Consider the following 22385-nt stretch of genomic DNA (forward strand, 5'->3'; position numbering starts at 1 on the left):
CGTTTATATTGGGAAGATGCGTCACGCGTTAAATAAATACGGTACATGCTCATGTTTTTTTTGCACAGAATGTACTCACACTACCTCATTGCATTTAAATATATAGTTTTAAAAACTGCAGCTACTTTGCCCACTTTAAGAATTGAATAGAATATATCATTTTGTTGGTAGTACTCAAATCAAAAGTCAACACAAAGTCAACTTTATTGTCAATCTTTCAGTTTGTGTACAGACAGAGGTCGAAATACCGTTTCCCACAATCCCGAGGAATACAAAATACAAATATGTATACATATATATATATACATACAATCAACATTTGTGCCCATATAAAGTGTTCTTACTTATTGAACTTTTCCATATTGCGCATTCTTTACATACTCTATACTGCATTATATGTAGGCTATATATAGATATACCATTCATATTTGTTGTTGTGTCATATTTTAACTCTTGCTTTGCCTTGTTAACATGCTGCTGTGAAAGCAAAACAAAGTAATAAGATGAAATAAGAGCCGCTGAATTGTACTCCTTAATTATATAGCTCGTGTGTATTTTATTCCAAAAATGCATACAAATACTTGCATATGTGTGGAAACAAACTGTAATATCATCTAAATTAAACAGCATGGGCAACAACAGACATTTTTCAGTCATATTGTTCAAATTCACTGCTTGTTCTCTCTTTTATAATCATTGTAATCCATCATTTTTTTATAGATGTTACATTTGATCAATTTGACGACCATTTCTGTACCAGGAAGGATTTACAGAGTGAGAGGTCCCTCAGTATAGATAATCTTTGGTGAGAGGGGAGCTGCTGTTACCTCCTCGTGGTCTGTCTTTCGCCCTCTGTCGGTCGCTGAGATCCCTCCATCCTATTTTTATCTCCTTGTTTGACAACATTGGACACAATCAGGACACATAACGAGACTGATGGCCAGACCATGTTTACTTGTCAAGTCTACATTAAAACATTCAGTAAAGAAGTCATAATCAGGTATTCAATCTGACTAAATGTAAACATATCTTCAAAGTAACAGCCCAGACACGTCATGTGTGTAGGGTTCCTAATTCATGTCTGCTTCCTGTCTCTGTGTTGTCCCTCCTGTCTGATTGGTTTCCTGCCCCTGTGTCTCAGCTTCCATACAGGTGGAAATGTGGAAGTTGCTCTACACCGCCTGCTGAACCTGAGCATGTGCAGAGACCACAGGTTATATTTTAGAGAGCGTAACTAAGTTGTCTGTTTTAGAGAATATATATTTTCCACATGGCATGACATTCAATATTTGTTTATCACACGAGGTGCCAAGACAGATGCAGGGCTGAATATGAGCGACTATAGATGAGGCACATACAGCAGTGAGTGTTTTTGTTGTTGTATGAATTCATTTGTAAAACTTATGGTAATATTGTTCATGAAAATAAATACTGGTGTATAATGTTTTATGCAATATTTCTTTTCATTCTGTCATTGTACATGGCATTACTATATTATATTATATACTACACGGCAATGGCACCCCATAGTGTTGACTAAAAAGTATCCACACAACCTTCAGCATATCCATCAGACATGAATAATCATGACACATTTTATACAAATTTCCAAAACTTTATCGGAAAAACAAACGCTTCACTGAACCCATAACAAAGTAACTATACATACATTTCACACACGTGACAGAGGCTTTTGACTAAACATCCTTTGGAATTCTTCCAGGCGTCACAGGTGTCTAGCCTCCGGAGGTTTAGTGAGCTGGCCCAGGATCAGAGTAGTCATGCATCTGCGTTGTCCTCAGGGAGTGTCTTGATCCCAAAACGTCCGGGTTCAGAATGCTGTCAAAATTGAGCCGCGTAGCATATTTTGTGCCGACCTCCTCCCTGTCAGGTCCTCTGGGACGGGGATCTTCAGAACCTCCTCTGTGAATGGGGCCGGGTCCACAAAGACTTGATCAAAGATGAGGTCCATTAAGTTGTCAACGTAACCTGTGCATTATTTAAAAAAAACAAATGTTTGGTTTAGATTGTTATATGCATGTGAAAAGACAGACTGAAAGTTATTTCTACATTTATATTCTTTTGTGCTGTTTCTGCAATACATACTTTATTTGAAACGGTATGAATGTCAACATTACTGGCACCTTTAACAGTTGTATATGTTTACCTACTTTTTTAAATACTGCAACCTATTTATTTACCATAGGTGTACATTAGGGATGTAACGATATACCGAATATCGCGGTAAATAAACGTCCCAATACCGTCGTGAGACTGACAAAGTCTACCGCGATCTTTTTGTTTTAAACCTTTATTTAACCAGGTGGTGCCATCAAGAGAGACCTGTCCAACATGGCAGCAAGTAGGTTACAACATGAACATAAAACAACAGAACACAAAAGGACATCGTATTTACAGGGCTGCATTTACACACCAGCGCTTTTCCCTTTCTAGCTCCGAGCTGGAGCCTTCTGGTTCAGCTCCGGTTTCCCTTTTCTGCTCCCGCTCTGTTCACACCGCCCAGAGCCCGACTGGTGCTGCCGCTGCTGCGTCATGACGTCACCGTTTACATCGCTGATTTGCTCCCCAACGGCGTCACGGAGTTACTTAAAACTAAAGTGAAACTTGATTTATTTGATTGCAGGGTCTGATTATTAAATGTCCTTGTTTATTTGTGAGATGCAGTGGCACAAAGAAAATGCCTACTTTGTTTGGTAGTACTATAGGTACAGTCTGTTACTGTCACTTTGTTCTTGACACTTTAAAATACTGCTATCCTACTAAAATGCTGTACAAATCAGATTTATTATGTAATAAAGAATTTTTTTTCGAGTAAAAAAATGTTTTATTGAAAAAAAGAAAATTGAATATTTTTTTATTATTCAATATCGTGATAAATACCGTACCGTGGACTTGTTATCGCGATATTATCGTACCGGTGAGTTTTTGGTATCGTTACATCCCTAGTGTACATACATCTTTGATTTTTATTTACGTGTGCTTGTGCCCTATTTTATATTAGGGCTGCACGATATATCGTGTCGCGACGAAAATCACGTTATGCGCATGCGCGATATTGACATCGCGGACATTGACATTTTTTATTGAATTTTTTTAAATATAATTTTTTTTTTTTAAATGTTAGGACATGCGATATTAAGTAGGCAAATGAACTCAAACACGTCATGTTACAATTCTTTTGCTGCTTGCTACAAAAGGAAAACTCGCGCAGCTCTCATGGCACTTGAGTGAGTGACAGGCTCTGCATGCACAGCAAACCACCAATCACAACCATTCTTGATCAGATCACAGCAGGGTAACCGAGCTAGCTCAGCTTGTTGCTCTGATAACTTAAGATCCAGACGTCCGTGACTAAAATCCTTCATCCGGTTAAATATTGTTAAAAAAATACCAATTGTAAAGCATTAAAGTTCAAGAAAGGATGGTTTGCGGACAAAAAAAACGGTCTTTTCTTCCATTCCTGTATTTTTTCATATCGCAGGGGAAGAAAATATCGTGATGTCCGTTTCTTCCAATATCGTGCAGCCCTATTTTCTATGCAAGTCTACTCATTTACTTCCGCATTTATCTACCATTGTTGTTGTAATACTGTAGTTTGTTTTGAAATGTAAAATATCCAATCTTGTTGTGTAAATAGTTGTATAATAATAATAAATAATTTGAACACTTACGGAATGTGGGGTCAGTCTTTACAGCTTTTGCTCTGCACTCTCCCTCCCTGGCCTCTGGGGTCTGCAGTTCATACGGAGGGTCTCCAGTGGATGAAGTGGGGCGTTCAGCCCTTTCATTATAGTGTATGGCTGCCAAGTACAGTCTTTCATTTCCGTAATGAGAACAAAGAAATGTAAATAATAGCAAAGGATGTACAAATTGTCATTAATTATAAGTAACTATGGTTTATTTTACCTGCACAACATTCCAAGAAATGGAAACACGACATGTTGTGGGGCAAAGCGTAGGATGGCGCTGTGGAAGGCCTTCAAAGGTGAAGTCTGGTGGTGGGGGCTGAGTTTCTCCACATCATTCAAAACCCTCTCGTTTGAGAGCACTTTCTCCAGCTTGTGAAAGGCCTGCGTTCCTAAGAATTAGAAAATCAAAGTTATATTTATTACTGTTATTATGTATATTTGAAATGTTCATGGTGTGTCTGACAACAACTCTCTATTGAAAGAGGAACGTGAAGCACATACCTGCTGCCAGCCATTGTCCTTTATCCCTGGTTACGGGCAGGGGATGAAGGCCTTTGGGGAACAGGGGGTCCTCATGACCCTGCACGTGGTTCAGGATGGACGTCCATTTGGCCACTCTCTCAGGCCCGGTGGTGGAAGTGGCTGCAGTCCAGTATATATGCTTTCTGATACTCTTCAACCACGCTCGAAGCTGCTCGCAGTCCCTCTTCTTTGCAGCCTTGAGCAGTTGTTTAGAAATCCCTAAAAATACAATGAACATGTCGTTAATACACATTGACTCAAAATATTATTTCATTTCTGTGATCGTAGGGTTTATGTCTAAATAAATGTGTTAATTAATTTAAATTGTGTCATTGCATTACAATAAACGTTAGAGAACAAATGATGATATCAGCATTTTCTTTGAGACAAAGCTGTATCTTTGTTTGTATCATGAGAGACCTTTCTCTATGTGCCCGACATCATAGAGCTGGGTGACGCTGCTTTCCCTGAGGAACTCCTGAATGTGTCGATGTCGGTCTGTGACAATACAGTCGGGAGTCACACCACGTTCCTTCAGCCACTCCAGGCTCCTTTTCAGGCCCTCTCTCTCCATGTGCGTGCTTCCGCCAGCCTCATTGCTCTGCCATGACACATTGTGCATTTTAATGAAGACATGCAAAACAGTGCAGAAAGAACACCTCACTCAAAACGTCATTTCATCCAACTTACCTGAACCAACTGCAGGTCAACCACTTTGTTGTTCTTGAGGTCCATCAAAGTGTAGCTGCCAAACTTTGTGCCTGTGAAAAGATGTTTTACAATCTTTACATCGGGTGCATTTGTATTATTGATTGAAGTGTTTTAGCACATGTGACCCGCTCTATCGAAATCAGTCGGAAGTCTCAACGGCTCATTTCAGAATAAACGTGGATTTACGTAAAAAACTATTTTTTCAGGGTTCGGGTGTTTTGTTTGATTTTAAATAAACAAAGTCTTGGCTTTCAGAATATGAAGCTTTTATTTCCAAAATCACACGATAGATACATGTTTGAAGCTTGTAAAGGGACGAAGACAGGCACCTCTCACTCGCACTCTGCTCTTCCGCAGCGCCGCCCCCCTCCCTCCGGCTGACATTATGAATGTAAGTCGAGTAATCATAGATAACACCGCAGGGTCCGTTACAGTTTGTTTTCATCTGTTTTCAAATAAACAAAGTCTTGGCTTTCAGAATATTAAACTTGTTTCGGCAAATTCAGATGATAAATATAGCTTTGAAGCTTCGGCATAATTACAAGCGGAGAACGGAGTAGCTTAACGCCACAGCAGGCAAAACAACAGCCGGTGTTTCTCGTGAGGGTTTTCCACGGGAAACAAACAATACACACAAATGCAAAATTACACACACACACACACACACACACACACACACACACACACACACACACACACACACACACACACACACACACACACACACACACACACACACACACACACACACACACACACACACACACACACACACACACACACACACTCCTCCTCCAAACGAAAATATCTTCAAACTTTGAAGGCCTTTTTCTCAAAATGATGACTGTAACAGTCGTTATATAATGTGACATATTTCGCTTAATATTTGGAGTACAACAACAATCCTGATATCATTAGAACGCTAGGAATCTCCTCTTTCCAGCAGTGTATACAACTCAAAATGTGTCTTCGGTCAATGCGACAGATTTTGATAGAGCAGGTCACATATGTTTTTCATGCACTGTCAATTTAACAATCCCACATAATCCAACCCCTTTCTGAAATGTAAATAATATATAAATATGACATACCTGGAGAGACAGCCTTCATATCTCCACCAACGAGCACCTTATCCTCTTCACGGAGCTTCCGCAGCATGTCTTCCTGTGAGGTTTTCCAGTAAGATACGACCGCTGGCTCGATGAACATCCTGGCATGCCTTCGAAAGGTGTTGTATTTGAAGAGCTGCATGTTCATTGCTTTGAAGACCTAATGGTGGTTTAAGAGAATACATGTTGATCTAAAATAGTAGATTCAACACAATTAGTGCATATTCAACCAATAACAACACCTATAGCTTATATATCACACAAAGCGTAATAGAAATACGCTCACGCACTCTTAGCAATGGTGACAAAGCAACGAGAGGGGGATATGAAAAAGATTAGTGGCTACAAACAGTCATTGAGGGGACCCTGGAACATGTCAGCATGGGTGCTTACTCTGAGGGGACCCTGGAACATGTCAGCATGGGTGCTTACTCTGAGGGGACCCTGGAACATGTCAGCATGGGTGCTTACTCTGAGCGGACCCTGGAACATGTCAGCATGGGTGCTTACTCTGAGGGGACCCTGGAACATGTCAGCATGGGTGCTTACTCTGAGGGGACCCTGGAACATGTCAGCATGGGTGCTTACTCTGAGGGGACCCTGGAACATGTCAGCATGGGTGCTTACTCTGAGCGGACCCTGGAACATGTCAGCATGGGTGCTTACTCTGAGCGGACCCTGGAACATGTCAGCATGGGTGCTTACTCTGAGCGGACCCTGGAACATGTCAGCATGGGTGCTTACTCTGAGCGGACCCTGGAACATGTCAGCATGGGTGCTTACTCTGAGCGGACCCTGGAACATGTCAGCATGGGTGCTTACTCTGAGCGGACCCTGGAACATGTCAGCATGGGTGCTTACTCTGAGCGGACCCTGGAACATGTCAGCATGGGTGCTTACTCTGAGCGGACCCTGGAACATGTCAGCATGGGTGCTTACTCTGAGCGGACCCTGGAACATGTCAGCATGGGTGCTTACTCTGAGCGGACCCTGGAACATGTCAGCATGGGTGCTTACTCTGAGGGGACCCATTCACACCTCTTCTCTCTCTTCTTCTTATTCAACAACATTATGTATTTCCAACCATTAGCCAAGCTGCCGTTCATTTACCTTTCCAAGTTTGTAGAAAGATAGCCCGTTGACGTACGTTGCAGCTGATAGCTGCAGGTTTCCAGCTGGAGTACTCCCCAGAATAGGCTGGCTATTCCAATGTCTCGCAAACTGACAATGGGGGCAGAGCTGCTGCACTGATATGAAAGTGCCCATCTTTGTGGTTTGTACGTCACACACACGCCTGCACACAGGACACACTTCAAAGAGCTCCATGAGGCAGGTCTCATACACTATGTATGTGTTGATCTTATGGGGGGGTTTTGGTGCTTGAACTCTGAAATAAAAAAGAGATGTTATTAGCCATCACACAGAAATGTAAATGATGTATGTCGTCTACAGAAATGTATACTTGACATTTTTTAAGGGTTAGACCGTTAAGTCTCAAAGTGTTTGGTGTTGTGGACTTGTATTGCTTTAGAGCTGTTTTGTGTTTCCCTAGCAATCTTGGAATGATGTACAACAAAAACACAATACATAGACCCATAGGGATATTTTAGGAACTCACAACATGTCTGTTGTTTCTGTGTCATCTGCTATTGACTCTGTTGGATCATAGGTAGGATCCTGCGAGTCATCAATCTCCATAGTAGGGATTCCCTCAAATGGATCCTCGTCTTCCTCCTCAGAGTCTACACTGGACCTTTCTGATGGTCTCTCTATGGGGTCGGGTGGTAAATCTGGCAGGGGTGCTTCCAACGGAAAAGTTTTCGTGCCTACACCAACGTTTCTGTGGGAAGCTTGAGCCTGGACAGCTGTAACACAATGGTATTTCCCACAAAAAACAAGATAAAACTAATAAACAATATGTACAAGCACCAGTGGCGACTGGTCATTAGGGGCAGGTGGGGCAGAAAGTCAGCAGAAAGTATTAACAATAATGATTACAAAAAAATGCAAAAAATAAATTAAAAAATATATACAATATATTGTAAGATCATGTTTAATCATCTGATTTGTCTGTACATTGCTGTTTTAGTCTGTGTTCTTCTAATTAGTGTCTACAGTGTGTGCCTATTGAGCTGTTTAGAGCCATGTGGGACAAAACCTGACCCTGCCCCTCCCTCTGACTGTCTAAGTGAACGGTGACTGTAAAAACTACAATGCGCATGCTCAGAGTATTGTCCTATTTAATGTGTGTGGCAAAAAAAGAATGACCAGAGGGGCATAGAGCTGCCATCCCCACCATACGTCATCTCACATAATGCAGAGCTGATTGGCTGTAAGTACGTGTGCCGCGAAAAGTGTGGTGTGTGAAGAGGAGACGAGAGAGCTGCAGTGAGGCGTCCTAAAACCAGGAAGTAAGCTGCGCATGGCTTCCCTCCACAAAAAAGCAATGAGATTTCTCCATAGGATTTTAGAAAATAGCTCAAAATAAGATCTGTGGGAAACGTAGCTGTTAGATAAATGCACCTTTTGTTCAGCCGGATAATATCCACATGTCTACCCTACTTTTATCATTTTCGAATCATAAATCTATTGATTAGATTAGATTTATGATAGACTTTTGAAACTACAAGAAGATAAGGAGGACTTTTACAAAAAAAGTAATAGAGATTTTTGTCCAGAAGGATAGGCAAATGGACTTCATCTTCAAGTCAAGGTAAGACTGCAATTTTATTGAAATCAATATTTAAATGATAAAATTACATGTTTTGGGTATCCTTTTGTTGAACTGTCTGTTTAAAATGAATTGAAGCATCAGACAAAAAAAGCTTTTGAAAATAATATTATATTTTGATTTAGGTCCAAAATATTATATTTGTAAACCTGAAGAGTCAGAGCCAGTGCCTCACCAGCCATGAACCTCTCTGCAGAAGCTATAGACATCTACGTTTTTTGTGCCCCACCACTTTTGTACATATAAAAACGCCACTGACAAGCACACAAAAACATTTGTAAAACGGGCTTCTTACCTATACTTCGAGAGGGAGTACGGAGAGTCCTCCAGGAAAGCTGTGTCCTAACAGAACGCTGCGGTGGGGGGTCAGTCTGACAGGCAGCATCCACCTTTATACGAGGTATATGGCTGATATCTTCTGATGTGCTGGCCTGTATAGAACAAACAGAGTTATATTCAGGATAAGAAAATTGTATTTGAATAATTATAGTCTGAAATCCCAAAACGTTATAAAAGATAGCGCTACAAAAACAGATTTGAGCAATAGAGAGCTGGGTTACTCGGAACTCAAAGTTGAGTAAAGTTAGAACGATATTGGCAGATTCAGATTTCACGGATCAATAATTCATGAACAAAACGTTGTTCAGACACAAAGTACGTCTCCTATGTACCGTGGTAAGGTTGACAACGAACTACAATCACATGTTGATAAAAAAAAAAGCCAATACTGTACGTGCTGTCCTCCAAACTGGACACATTACATTGGTCTCTATCTGCAGCCGGAGAAGAAACGAGTGCTCAGGGACCGTCTGCAAAGGGCAACTCCGAAAAAAGAGAATACAATAATATTCAATCCCTATTATACAGCTTATTACTACCAAACTCACTACACACATCAATAGTCTCCGGGTGGTCAGACTACAGCAGAGAGTTTGGAAAAATGTGCTTTTGAATAATTTTGGGGAAGATTTATAGTGTAAAATCTTCAATAAATACGGCATCATCTTCAATAACTTTACTATTATACAGTTTATTACTACCAAACTCACTACACACATTAATATTGCATTACATTACATTTAGCTGACGCTTTCATCCAAAGCGACTTACAATCGGTATAGTCTCCTGTTTGTTATACTCCACCGATACATTTGTATAAATATTTTTGTGAACAAAACTAAATGTTTATTACAGATTTAGCCAAAGTTGAAGTTAAAGTCAACTTTAGTGTCAAATGTTCCACATGTGTTATACATACAGAAACATTGAAATACCGTTGCTTACAGTCCCACAGCCTGAACAAAAACAATATATATATAAACAAATTAAGAAAGTTCTTGGTAAACAAGGGTATAAAAGTAAGTAATAAATATATATAAAAAACACAATCAACAAGAAACATAAATTGGTACTTCTTAGTGCAAGACATTAGGACTAGGATTTAGGACTAGAAATGAAGCGAAATCGTGAAAACATCTTCAGGTGCAGGTGATGTACACGATAATATACTTTACTTTTTATTTAGCCTCTAAAGATCAGCTGCCACACTTAAAAAGAAAAAAGATTGGTCCATGCCAAAGGGTGAAGAGTTTAAACAAATCAAATGAAGGATGCAGAGCAATCAAGCCTCCAGCCAATCACTGGCCTTGAAGCATGCATGGATCATGCCGTTTTTCAGTGCGCACAGCAAACTATGAGGATAGACATTTGCTACTGACACAGAGGACGCATTTGGCCTAAATATAACACTTTCAGTACTTAATGCGCTGGGACTTCTTGGAAAACATACCTCCACTCCTGTTCCAAGGTTATATGTAAGTATTATTTTTATTTTATTGTCTTTTCATTGAAGTTACGAACAGTCATTTAAGCTATGCTTATATATCCCTGTTTAGACAATTACGTTTGAGCTCATCTTGTTAGTATTTGATCAACTGAAATGTTACTGAATTAAAACTACAAACAAATGTTATTTGTTCCTGTGATGTAATATTACACATATTAAAATGACAAATGACTAGTTTTGCAAACCAAAACAAAAACCCAACTTAGTGTTACATATTAAGCCACAGTTTTTTCTTATATGTGCTTCTAAAAAGTTTACTTCAAACGATAGTTACGGCTGTAACTACGGTTCTATGAGTCCCGGATGACCGCCAGAGGCGGTGCTTTAGCACTGGATATGTCCATCGCGCGCATGCGCAGCTCGAGTACCAATAACAACAAAGTCACCTGTGACCCACGTGACACCGGCTATATCCGCCGGTATTGTCAGAGGATCTGTTCCCCGAATCTTCTCGCGAGCACACAAGAATTCTGAGTGACAGGGAACTCTGGCGGTCATCCGGGACTCATAGAACCGTAGTTACAGCCGTAACTATCGTTCTATTTCGTCCCTACTGACCGCCAGAGGCGGTGCTTTAGCACTGGATGACCTATACCAACAATGTCATGAAGAATCCAAGCCCTTGCTCACCACTGGAAGCAGCGGAGCTCGGCAAAAGGACCACGCCCAAAGAATGGGGAGTGGCGACATTGACCTGATGACAACTGGAGAATGTGCCAGAAGACGCCCACGACGCCGCGGCGCAGATGGTCTCCAGGGGCACCCCTCTCAGGGCAGCCCAATATGTTGAGATGCTCCTTGTAGAGTGGCATCTCAGCCTGGTGGCAGGGGGCGGCCACTGGCCCCGTAAGCCTGTGAGATGGTATCGACAACCCAGTGGGGAAGCCACTGGTTAGAGGGCCTAACCTCCTTTAGTGCCGCCAGGGCAAACTCAAGAGTTGCTCCTCCTGCCGTATACAGGCAGTAGCCTTGATATACGCCCTTTGGGCACCCCTCGGGCACAGCAACTTCGATGTGCCGTACTCCTGAATGTCAAAGCGTGCCAGCTGGGCAGGCTGATTGAAGTGAGTTTGTGGAAGGACCCCGGGCGGGAATGCCACATTTGCCCAAAGGGCAACGCATGAGAGTCCCACCTCGGGCATGTATTGTTTATGGAGAGGACATGCAACTCCCCGACTCGCTTCCCTGAGGCTATGGCAAGCAGAAATGCTGCCTTTGTGGGCAGCCACCTAAGCCCCACCTGGGCCAGGGGCTCGAAGGGAGGAGGTGATAGGGCATCCGGCAGCAAGGGCAGGTCCCAAGCCGGAGCCCTCGGGGTGCAAGGGGGATGCTGCCGTAAAGCCCCTCTCATAAAGAGGGACACCGACCTGTGGCACACCGACCTGTGGCACCCCGCCGTGGCGCCGTCGACCCGAACATGTTGGGCAGAATCGCAGCCACATAAATTCAGAGTGGAGTGAGAACGTCCACTATCTAGAAGGGACTGTTGTCTAAGCAACAATGTACATGCTGTCCCCAAGGAACACGCACATTCTTGCCCCCCAGTTGGGGTAGAAAGTGCGTGAGTGCAAGCTGCATGGCCCGAAGCACGTTGACCCGGCGCGCACTCTGCTGGGCAGACCACTGACCCTGAACGGTCCTGCCCTGCCACACTGCACCCCACCCTGAGAGACATGCACCTATGGTGATGGTCTCCTGGCGGGATGGGATGGCGCCCATGGGCACGCCTACCAGAGATAGGCCTTGCCCCTCCAGCGTGACGGAGAGTGGAGCAATGCTGTGACACCCTGACTTCACTGTGCCCGTGCCACTTGGCGTCCCAGTGAAGGCTGTTCAGCCACATCTGCATGGGGCACAACGACAGCGGGCCTAAGGGCCCAGCGGCCGAGGCAGCTGCCAGTCTGCCCAAGGGCCGGAGGAACTGAATATAAGGCACCCTCTTGCCCGGCCCACGTGGAAGTAGGAATCCCTCGGTTGGGAACCACTCTACCTGTGCGTATGCAGTAGTCAGCATATAGAATGGCAGCACCTTCAGGAATCTGTTGATTCCTCTGAGGTCCAAGATCGGGCGAAATCCGCCGACTTTCTTGCTCACGAGAAAGTATGCCGAGTAGAACCCCCTGGCTAAGCAGAGGGTCTTACTGGGTTGATTCCGTCCTTGGACAAAAGGACGGACAACTCTTGGCCCAGAGGTAGGGCCCCTGCCGGATCGCTGACGACTGTCAATTAGACCCAGCCGAAGGCTAGGGGCCGGAGCTGCGGACCGTACCCCTGGGTTAAGGTGAAAACCACCCAAGGGACGGAAGTACAGACTGCCCAGAAACTGAGCTGCTGCTGGGAAAGCAGCCGCCGACCACCCCCGGGATTTCAGAGCCCAGCCCCCCGGACCCTGGAGCCTCTTGGGGGGGTTCCGGTAAGGCTTTGGGGCACGAGGCCGCCTGGAAGGCGGGTGACATGGGGCACGAAAGTCATTGGGAGGCGGTTGAGTGGGCCGCTAAGACCTCTGCAGACCACCCCTGTAATCCAGCGGCTGAGTGCGGCTGCTAGAGCGGCCCCTGGGCCTGCTGGGAGTGGGCACAGGTCTGCGAGGACCCGAGTGCTGCTGCCTGGTCTGCCTAGCTTTGGCGGCACACTCCAGTGCCTCCAGGGCAGCTGATCTAAACAGCTCCCCTGGCTCGACTGGTACGCGACGGAGGACTCTCCGTCAACCGGAGGAGGTGCGTCAGCCGAAGGAGGGGTGCCAACCGAAGGAGGGGCGCTAGCAGCCCCTACACCGGGCCCAGGCTGAAGGGCCAAGAGGCGACTTCATCATGCCCCTATCGGCAGCTAGCCGATCCACTTTAGAGGACAGCCTATTTCTAGTCCTTCTATTGGGGGGGAGCACACAAAGCCATCGCTCCCTCAAGTCGCCGGGAACGGCCGAATTGATCTGGAGGAGTACGTGACAAGGAGAGGTGTCTGTTGGCTGCTGCCAGACGTTCCACTCAGTGATTCGAGCCACTCTGAGCACCCGAGGCATGCAGCTACAGCTCATGCAGGCGTTTACCGTGAGAACCTCCCTCAGATGCTCGAATTTCGTCCTCACTGACCGCCAGAAGCGGCCGAGGCAGGAGGGGCAGCGGTCGTGGCCGTCCTCGGGCTCAAGAGAAACCCTACAGGCGCTACATGAATGAACCATTCTGTAGGTAGCCAGATGCAGCGTAGCCAGGAGCGGGTGCGGGAACACAGCCTTCACCAGCTACCTGCTTAATGGAAAGAGTAGAGCGTTGCTGCTACTCGCCGAACAGAAAGAGGGATGTAATTACACCCACGTTACGGCAGAGGGAGCGGGAGCGAGATCACTGCCTTCACCTAGCTGGATTAGTAAATAAGGCAGTTTACCAAGAGCGGGGGCGAAAACACTGCCTTCACTGGCTGAGCTAGAGGCAAGTGCCAGATGCAGCGTAACCGGGAGCGGGTGCGGGAACACAGCCTTCACCAGCTACCTGCTTAACGGAACCAGGCAGTTTAGCGTCTACCAGGAGCGGGGGCGAGAACACTGCCTTCACTGGTTAAATTAAGACGAATGCCAGATGCAGCGTAACCGGGAGCGGGTGCAGGAACACAGCCTTCACCAGCTACCTGCTTAACAGAATAAACAAGGCAGATTAGCGTCTACCAGGAGCGGGGGCGAGAACACTGCCTTCACTGGTTGAGTTTAGAGAAGAATGCCAGATGCAGCGTAACCGGGAGCGGGTGCGGGAACACAGCCTTCACCAGCTACCTGCTTAACAGAAAAAACAAGGCAGTTTGGCGTCTACCAGGAGCGGGGGCAAGAACTGCCTTCACTGGTTGAGTTAGAGACGAATGCCAGATGCAGTGTAACCGGGAGCGGGTGCGGGAACACAGCCTTCACCAGCTACCTGCTGAACAGAAAAACAAGGCAGTTTGGCGTCTACCAGGAGCGGGGGCGAGAACTGCCTTCACTGGTTGAGTTAGAGACGAATGCCAGATGCAGTGTAACCGGGAGCGGGAACACAGCCTTCACCAGCTACCTGCTTAACAGAAAAACAAGGCAGTTTGGCGTCTACCAGGAGCAGGGGCGAGAACTGCCTTCACTGGTTGAGTTAGAGACGAATGCCAGATGCAGTGTAACCGGGAGCGGGTGCGGGAACACAGCCTTCACCGGCTACCTGCTTAACGGAGAAACAAGGCGGTTTGGCGTCTACCAGGAGCGGGGGCGAGAACTGCCTTCACTGGTTGAGTTAGAGACGAATGCCAGATGCAATGTAACCGGGAGCGGGTGCGGGAACACAGCCTTCACCGGCTACCTGCTTAACGGAAAAACGAGGCCGTTTGGCGTCTACCAGGAGTGGGGGCGAGAACTGCCTTCACTGGTTAAGTTAGAGTCGAACGCCAGATGCAGTGTAACCGGGAGCGGGTGCGGGAACACAGCCTTCACCGGCTACCTGCTGAACGGGAAGAGTAGAGCGGTGCTACTACTCGCCGAACAGAAAAAGGGATGTAGCTACATCCGCATTACCGGTAGAGGGAGCGGGAGCGAGAGCACTGCCTTCACCTAGCTGGGTAAAATAAAGAAGCTAACAGTATACGCAAGACGTTAGCCGAGCGGCTGCTGCTAACGATCAAGCGAGATCAAGTAAAATAACACATGTTTAAGACCAGATAACTAGCTTCTAAAGCATAGAATAGCACAGAGCCGTAGTTACAGCAGTAACCATGGCCAGGGCTCACACGGCATCTAACCGTAGTTACAGTAGTAACTATGGCCAGTACTTACACGGCTTAGAACCGTAGTTACAGTCGTAACTCTGGCCAGTACTTGCACGGCTTGGATACTTACACAGCATAGAGCCGTAGTTACAGTAGTAACTCTGGCCAATACTTACACGGCATAGAGCCGTAGTTACAGTAGTAAATCTGGCCAGTACTTGCATGGTTTAGAACCGTAGTTACAGTAGTAACTATGGCCAGTACTTACACGGCATAGAGCCGTAGTTACGGTATTGCCTATGGCCAGTACGTGCACGGCTTGGAACCGTAGTTACAGTAGTAACTATGGCCAGTACTTACGGCTTAACCCCGTAGTTACAGTATTAACTATGGCCAGTACTTACACAGCTTGGAACCGTAGTTACAGTAGTAATTATGGCCAGTACCTCCGGCTTAGAATCTTAGTTACAATAGTAACTGTGGCCGGTGCCTAAAAGTATCAGCCAACGGCTGCCCACTAGACAATATAATATTGGGAGGATGAAATCCTCCTTAATGGCCATACATGCAGAGCACACGGCACACACAGTGAAGATTGTTCTCTGCATATCGTCCTAGTGCTAGGAGTCTAGTACTAGGAGCAGTAAATACCACGATATAGCGCTACTGCAACCACACCATGCGTTTACCGGGAGCAGCAGCGAGAGCACTGCCCTCACCGGCTGAGTTAAATAATGAAGCTTAACCGTACATGCAAGGTGTTAGCCAAGCGGCTGCTGCTAACAATCAAGCAACCAAGTCAGAACACAATGTTAAGAGCAGATAATTAGCTTCTAAGAAAGAGAACAGCCCGCATAGAACCGTGTCTGGTTACAGTAGTAACCGCACATGCCGAGCACACAGCACTCGCCGTGAAGATGTTCTCTGCAGATCATCCTAGTGCTAGGAGTCTAGTACTAGGAGCAGTAATACAACGAACTAGCGCTACTGCAATCAAACCCTATGCTACAGGGAGCGGGAGCACTGCCCTGAGTTAATAGTTAAGCTCAACAGCAAGGTGTTAGCCAAGCGGCTGCTGCTAACAACCAAGCGACCAAGTCATAACACAAATGTTAAGACCAGATAATAGCTTCTAGGAAATAGAAAGTACTTACCTTACTTTCTGCATCTAAACGAAAAACGGGTTTAAAGTATGACACTCTTGGCTTTCCATACTAAATCGAATGAGGGACGCAGCCAAAGCTGGGACTCAAATGCTAATGATAGCTCGGGCACAACGCCACAAGCAGAACTTTCAGAAGAGCATAAGGGCAACTTTATGGGAGAGGAAGCGGGAACACTGTCGTCACCAGAAAGTCTAAGCCACAAACAATCAGACGGTAATTAGGACAACTTGGCTGGGAGCGGGTGTGGAAACACACCCATCACTAGCAACAAGCTGACACAAACCTGTCTGTCGCGTCTCTGCACAGCCGGCGCAGCTCCTGGAGGACGCGTCTAACGACCCGTATCCCCGACTGTCAGTCGCGAAGCTTCACGCGGCCAGCTGTTTGCAGAGAAATCCCTCCGATCAAACCTGAACGCTGTAGGCTACGAAAACGTAGCCACGGTACCCTCGCGCAGCGAGAAGCTGAAAAGGAACAGATCCTCTGACAATACCGGCGGATATAGCCGGTATCACGTGGGTCACAGGTGACTTTGTTGTTATTGGTACTCGAGCTGCGCATGCGCGCGATGGACATATCCAGTGCTAAAGCACCGCCTCTGGCGGTCAGTAGGGACGAAATAGAACTCTTTTTATATTGAGAAAAAGTATTTCGCTTTGCCTGTCCTCCTTTTCCTAGGTTAGAGGCAATTTGGAAATAATGGGAAGAGTTAACAAAGGAAACGGGGCCCAGAGGAAGGACTTACGGCCAACGGCTGGTGGAAGCTTTGGTCCGAGGACTGAAGAGTGTCACATGACCAAAAGAGAAACGGGACATTCTTCATATATTTGGTCGGAACTCGCTATCATGCTTTTTGGTCATGATGATAAGAAACGACGTCATTGGCTGTAAGGACCAACAATCGGAAAGGATCGAGGGGTTTGATCTATAAACGCCAACAATCATTAGAGCAGACGGAAGTTCAGGTAATGGAGGAAAATGAAAACGAGAGAGATGTTGGAGGGGAATGTTCTGAAGACTGTCTGACAAAGGACTTGCCTCTGAGCATGACTCAGAATAAGTTATCAGGTGAGGACACAGACAAGAAAGAAGGAGAAGACAAACAAAGGATGTCTTCTCAGATTGGACGAGAAGTAGATGACCAGTTATCAGGTGAGGACACAGACAAGAAAGAAGGAGAAGACAAACAACAAAGGATGTCTTCTCAGAGTGGACGAGAAGTAGATGACCAGTTATCAGGTGAGGACACAGACAAGAATGAAGCAGAAGACAAACAACAAAGGATGTCTTCTCAGAGTGGACGAGAAGTAGATGACCAGTTATCAGATGAGGACACAGACAAGAAAGAAGGAGAAGACAAACAACAAAGGATGTCTTCTCAGAGTGGACGAGAAGTAGATGACCAGTTATCAGGTGAGGACACAGACAAGAAAGAAGGAGAAGACAAACAACAAAGGATGTCTTCTCAGAGTGGACGAGAAATAGATGACCAGTTATCAGATGAGGATACAGACAAGAAAGAAGGAGAAGACAAACAACAAAGGATGTCTTCTCAGAGTGGACGAGAAGTAGATGACCAGTTATCAGGTGAGGACACAGACAAGAAAGAAGGAGAAGACAAACAACAAAGGATGTCTTCTCAGAGTGGACGAGAAGTAGATGACCAGTTATCAGATGAGGACACAGACAAGAAAGAAGGAGAAGACAAACAACAAAGGATGTCTTCTCAGAGTGGACGAGAAGTAGATGACCAGTTATCAGATGAGGACACAGACAAGAAAGAAGGAGAAGACCAACAACAAAGGATGTCTTCTCAGAGTGGACGAGAAGTAGATGACCAGTTATCAGATGAGGACACAGAAAATAAAGAAGCAGAAGATAAACAACAAAGGATGTCTTCTCAGAGTGGACGAGAAGTAGATGACCAGTTATCAGGTGAGGACACAGACAAGAAAGAAGGAGAAGACAAACAACAAAGGATGTCTTCTCAGAGTGGACGAGAAGTAGATGACCAGTTATCAGGTGAGGACACAGACAAGAAAGAAGGAGAAGACAAACAACAAAGGATGTCTTCTCAGAGTGGACGAGAAGTAGATGACCAGTTATCAGATGAGAACACAGACAATAAAGAAGGAGAAGACAAACAACAAAGGATGTCTTCTCAGAGTGGACGAGAAGTAGATGACCAGTTATCAGTCATCAAAACAATGTCTTCTACATCTAGGAACAGACGCGGCAGAAGAAGCTCTCAGAGGATCAGGTAGTAGAAAACATATGAAGTGAATATATGGACGGCTTCCTGTAAAGTGAACCTGTTATTCTTTCAGTTTCAAAGGAGGACTTCTGTTCCTTCTGTGGAGCTGAGCACCGCCCTGCTGTCGCTGCTGATTGGGCGAGGCTACATGGTGCATTGTTCTGAGACTCCAGGAGATGATCTGAATAGTAGATAATATATAGATCATATAATATATCGATCATCTGGAGTTACATTTCAGGAATCACATACAAGTAATGACATTTTGTATATTTGTATGCATTACAGGTTTCCTTTTGTTTTTCTTATAATTTGTTAAAGTGTTAGCACAGTACAGATAAACCTGAATAACAACAAGTATTTATATATATATAAAAAAAAAAGTATAATCTCTATCAAATATAAATGAATATGCCTGCTTTACAAGTGTCCTACACTTGACATGTTCTTAATATCTTTGCTGTATTTGTCCCCATGTAGATTCAGTGTGAAACCTGTGGGAGACGGTTTCACACGCAGTGCCTCGGAATGCCTGCTGCACCGATACAAAGAAAGACTCGTGGTGTTGTGTGTTGTGTGTCCTCCCTCACTAAGGAGGCTAGAGGCGAGTTTGTGTCACTTTTACCAGAGGTACCAGGACTTGAGGAGGCAAGGCTTGTAGTTTGAACTGCTACCTAACCACAGTAGAAGTCGTGCACTTACAAGCATGTGGGGGAATCCAGCCCAGCCAGTGATTTGGAATCGGCAAAATTAAAGCTGAATTTTGTACAAAACAAACACAAATCCAGAAAAAAGCTTTGCTAAAGATTTTGGGCGACTGAAGTAATGATTAATAATCACCTGTCCATAGTTTTAAATTGTTATATTCTTAATTAAGATGTTAAATATATTTTCAATTACAGATTAAAGTAGTCACAGATGTTCATGATGTTTTCCATGTCTGACATTAGATTGTGGATTTGTTCATTAATATTGTACAGTAGGTGAAAAGCCCGAAATGTTTTATTTTTCAATGTAGTCTGCTCCATCATTCACCAGTAGTTTTCCATTCGCCTGTCTCACCTGTTAACTCTCTTTCTCTTCTGCACCCATTAGCTTCACTGCCAGTCTTTAACCCCTCACCAGACACACACCCGTTGCCAGATCCTACTTTGCCTTCATGCTAGTCTTTCACGTGTTTGTCATCAGATTGCCTACCTGGTTCCGACCTGCCTGTCCCCGACCTGCCTGCTCTGCCTGATCCCTGATCCTGCCTGTCCTTGGACTATCCTGCCTCGCCTGCTGTCTGACCCTGCCTGTACCTCCGTTGACCGCCTCGCCTGCTCCCTGCCCCTCTACCCGGCCCTGACTCACCTTCTGCCCGCTGTCCTCTGGTTCGTTTGCCTGCACCTCATCCGGCTGATACTGTTCTGCTGGTATCCTTCTGCTCTGGTATTATTACCAATAAAGTTCATTACCAATACTCCTTGGTTTCTCGAGTGCTGCATTTGGGTCCTTCATAAGATTGTGACCATTTTTCTGTTTCATAGCTAATGAAAAAGTTGTTTCATGTCTTAATTTATATATAACATACTGTATACAATGTGTAACATTGTATGTTATAATATATTATAAATCTTCCCCAAAATTATTCCAAACCATACTCTTCAAAACTCTCTGCTGTAGTCTGACCACCAGGAGACTATTGATGTGTGTAGTGAGTTTGGTAGAAATATACTGTATAATAGTGATTGAATATTATTGTATTCTCTTTTTTCGGAGTTGCACTTTGCAGACGGTCCCTGACCAATCGTTTCTTCTCCGGCTGCTGAAAGTGACCAATTTAATGTGTCCAGCTCGGAGGACGGCGCATATTGGCTTTTTTTGATCAACATGTGATTGTAGTTCGTTGTCAACCTTACCACGGTACATAGGATACGTACTTTGTGTCTGAACAACGATTTGTTCATGAGTTATTGATCCGTGAAATCCGAATCTGCCAATATCGTTCAAACTTTACTCAACTGGAACTCAATAGGAGACGTAATTACTTGTGTTATTGGATGGTTATTGGCTATAGTAGCTTTATAGCCGTTACAGCACTATGTCTGAACATGTTAGCAAATGCGTGATAACTTTAATAAAAGCAAAGAGTGCTGGGCTTACAAAATAAAATGTTACAAAAAGTTATAAAACACTCAACCGATTCCTGTCGAGGCTACAATAAGGCAAAGCTACATGCACGCTAACTAGCCTATAGCAAATATTAATATGGAAAAACTTACAGGTTCCGAATTCGTGTTCCGGATGGTTGGAATTGACCCAGTCTTTAGCCTTAGTTTGGTGCCAAATCCACTTTTGACTTGACTTAAGTTAATAAACAAGTCCGCCGTAAAATGTTTCGAACACACAACCATACATTTGTTCTGGTATTCTGGCACATTCCCGTTGTAAATGAAGTCCATCCACAGTTTCTTGTCTTTTTCCGAAGTTGGCATTGAATGCAGTGTCTTGTCCGGATAGACGCAGCCAACAACAAAACAACGTTTGGCTGTCTTATACATCTTGTTTGTAAGTGCCGGCCAAACACACAAATGCTAGTGGGGGGGGGGGCGATTCAGCTAGCCGACTGTATTATGCAGTGTGACCAACTCCATAGTAAGGAGAGAGTAGCTATTGGCTGTCATAAAAGTCGCGAGAAGTCTCCCAATGACGTCATCACGTAATTTTCACGTCATGTAGTGGACGCTGTAGGAGTGATAACGCGGGAAAGACAAAAACTACAACTTTCTTCTGTTGATTCTGTTTTTTATTTTTTTAATGCTTAATGTCTTTCATTTTTTGTAAAGCACTTTGAATTGCCTTGCGTTGAAAAGTGCTATATAAATAAACTTGCCTTGCCTTACAACAAGTCAAAGAAAAACATGAACATTTTTGCCATTTGCCAACATTTGTCTTTGTTATTTTTTATTTAAAAGTTTGTTTACTTTCTAATTGTATGCTCCACTTAGGAGCGTACAACACAGTAAAACATGAAAATGTGTTGTTTTTTTTCCGACCCCCCCTACACACATATGTCATCTTTATTTTTGTTAAAGGCTTTCTATGGCAGGTTTAGCCACTGAGCTGATGTGCCAACAAGCTGCAAAACATTATCAGGCAGCTTGTGATCATAGCAAGCCTCACCAGACAGCTTCAGACCATATCGCACTACAGGATGGAGTTAAGGGTCTGCAAGGACATCCGATTTCTAAATTGGCTTTTTACCACACTCATCTGGCTGAATAATCTCTCAACTTCAGCATTCAAGTGTGGCAAGGGCAGCACAGACACAGCAGCCATGGCAAGTTCCTGAAATGGGTTGATACCGGGAGGCGTGTGGCGCAGTGGGTTGAACGTTGGTGTTCGTATTAGGGGGTCACAGGTTCAAACCTCACTGCAGTCAGCATGTCGTTGTGTCCCTGGGCAAGACACTTCACCCCCAATTGCTCTGTGGGGATTGTCCGCAGTATTGAGTATGTAAGTCGCTTTGGATAAAAGCGTCTAACAAGTGACATGTAATGTAATGATATCAGCTGAAGCCCACTGTGTTTTTTGTTTCATTCCACTTTCTCAGATGGATGGCACGCCATTGCTGGACAATC

The 22385-nt window shown here is 44.6% G+C and overlaps 1 protein-coding gene across 2 annotated transcripts; it reads right to left on the reverse strand.

Moving 5' to 3' along the window:
• Nucleotides 1-235: 235 nt before the first annotated feature.
• Nucleotides 236-21392, reverse strand: LOC117461579 (uncharacterized). Of its 2 annotated transcripts, XR_011644645.1 has the most exons (12): nucleotides 21027-21392; nucleotides 9079-9214; nucleotides 7671-7917; nucleotides 7163-7439; nucleotides 6035-6212; nucleotides 4923-4993; nucleotides 4653-4833; nucleotides 4212-4451; nucleotides 3928-4099; nucleotides 3693-3835; nucleotides 2435-2613; nucleotides 1902-1989 (listed from the first exon to the last, which is right to left on the reverse strand). XR_011644645.1 is itself a non-coding variant. In XM_034103511.2 (11 exons), exons 1-11 carry the CDS (start codon nucleotides 21303-21305, stop codon nucleotides 1832-1834), a joined length of 2082 nt encoding a protein of 693 aa, XP_033959402.1. In that variant the 5' UTR covers nucleotides 21306-21392; the 3' UTR covers nucleotides 236-1831. The 2 variants fall into 2 exon arrangements, 1 of the variants encoding a protein (XP_033959402.1); XM_034103511.2 differs by lacking the exon at nucleotides 2435-2613 and having other exon boundaries at nucleotides 236-1989.
• Between the last annotated feature and the right edge of the window lie 993 nt (nucleotides 21393-22385).

This window comes from Pseudochaenichthys georgianus, chromosome 16 (genome assembly GCF_902827115.2).
Source record: "Pseudochaenichthys georgianus chromosome 16, fPseGeo1.2, whole genome shotgun sequence".
Taxonomy (NCBI): domain Eukaryota; kingdom Metazoa; phylum Chordata; class Actinopteri; order Perciformes; family Channichthyidae; genus Pseudochaenichthys; species Pseudochaenichthys georgianus.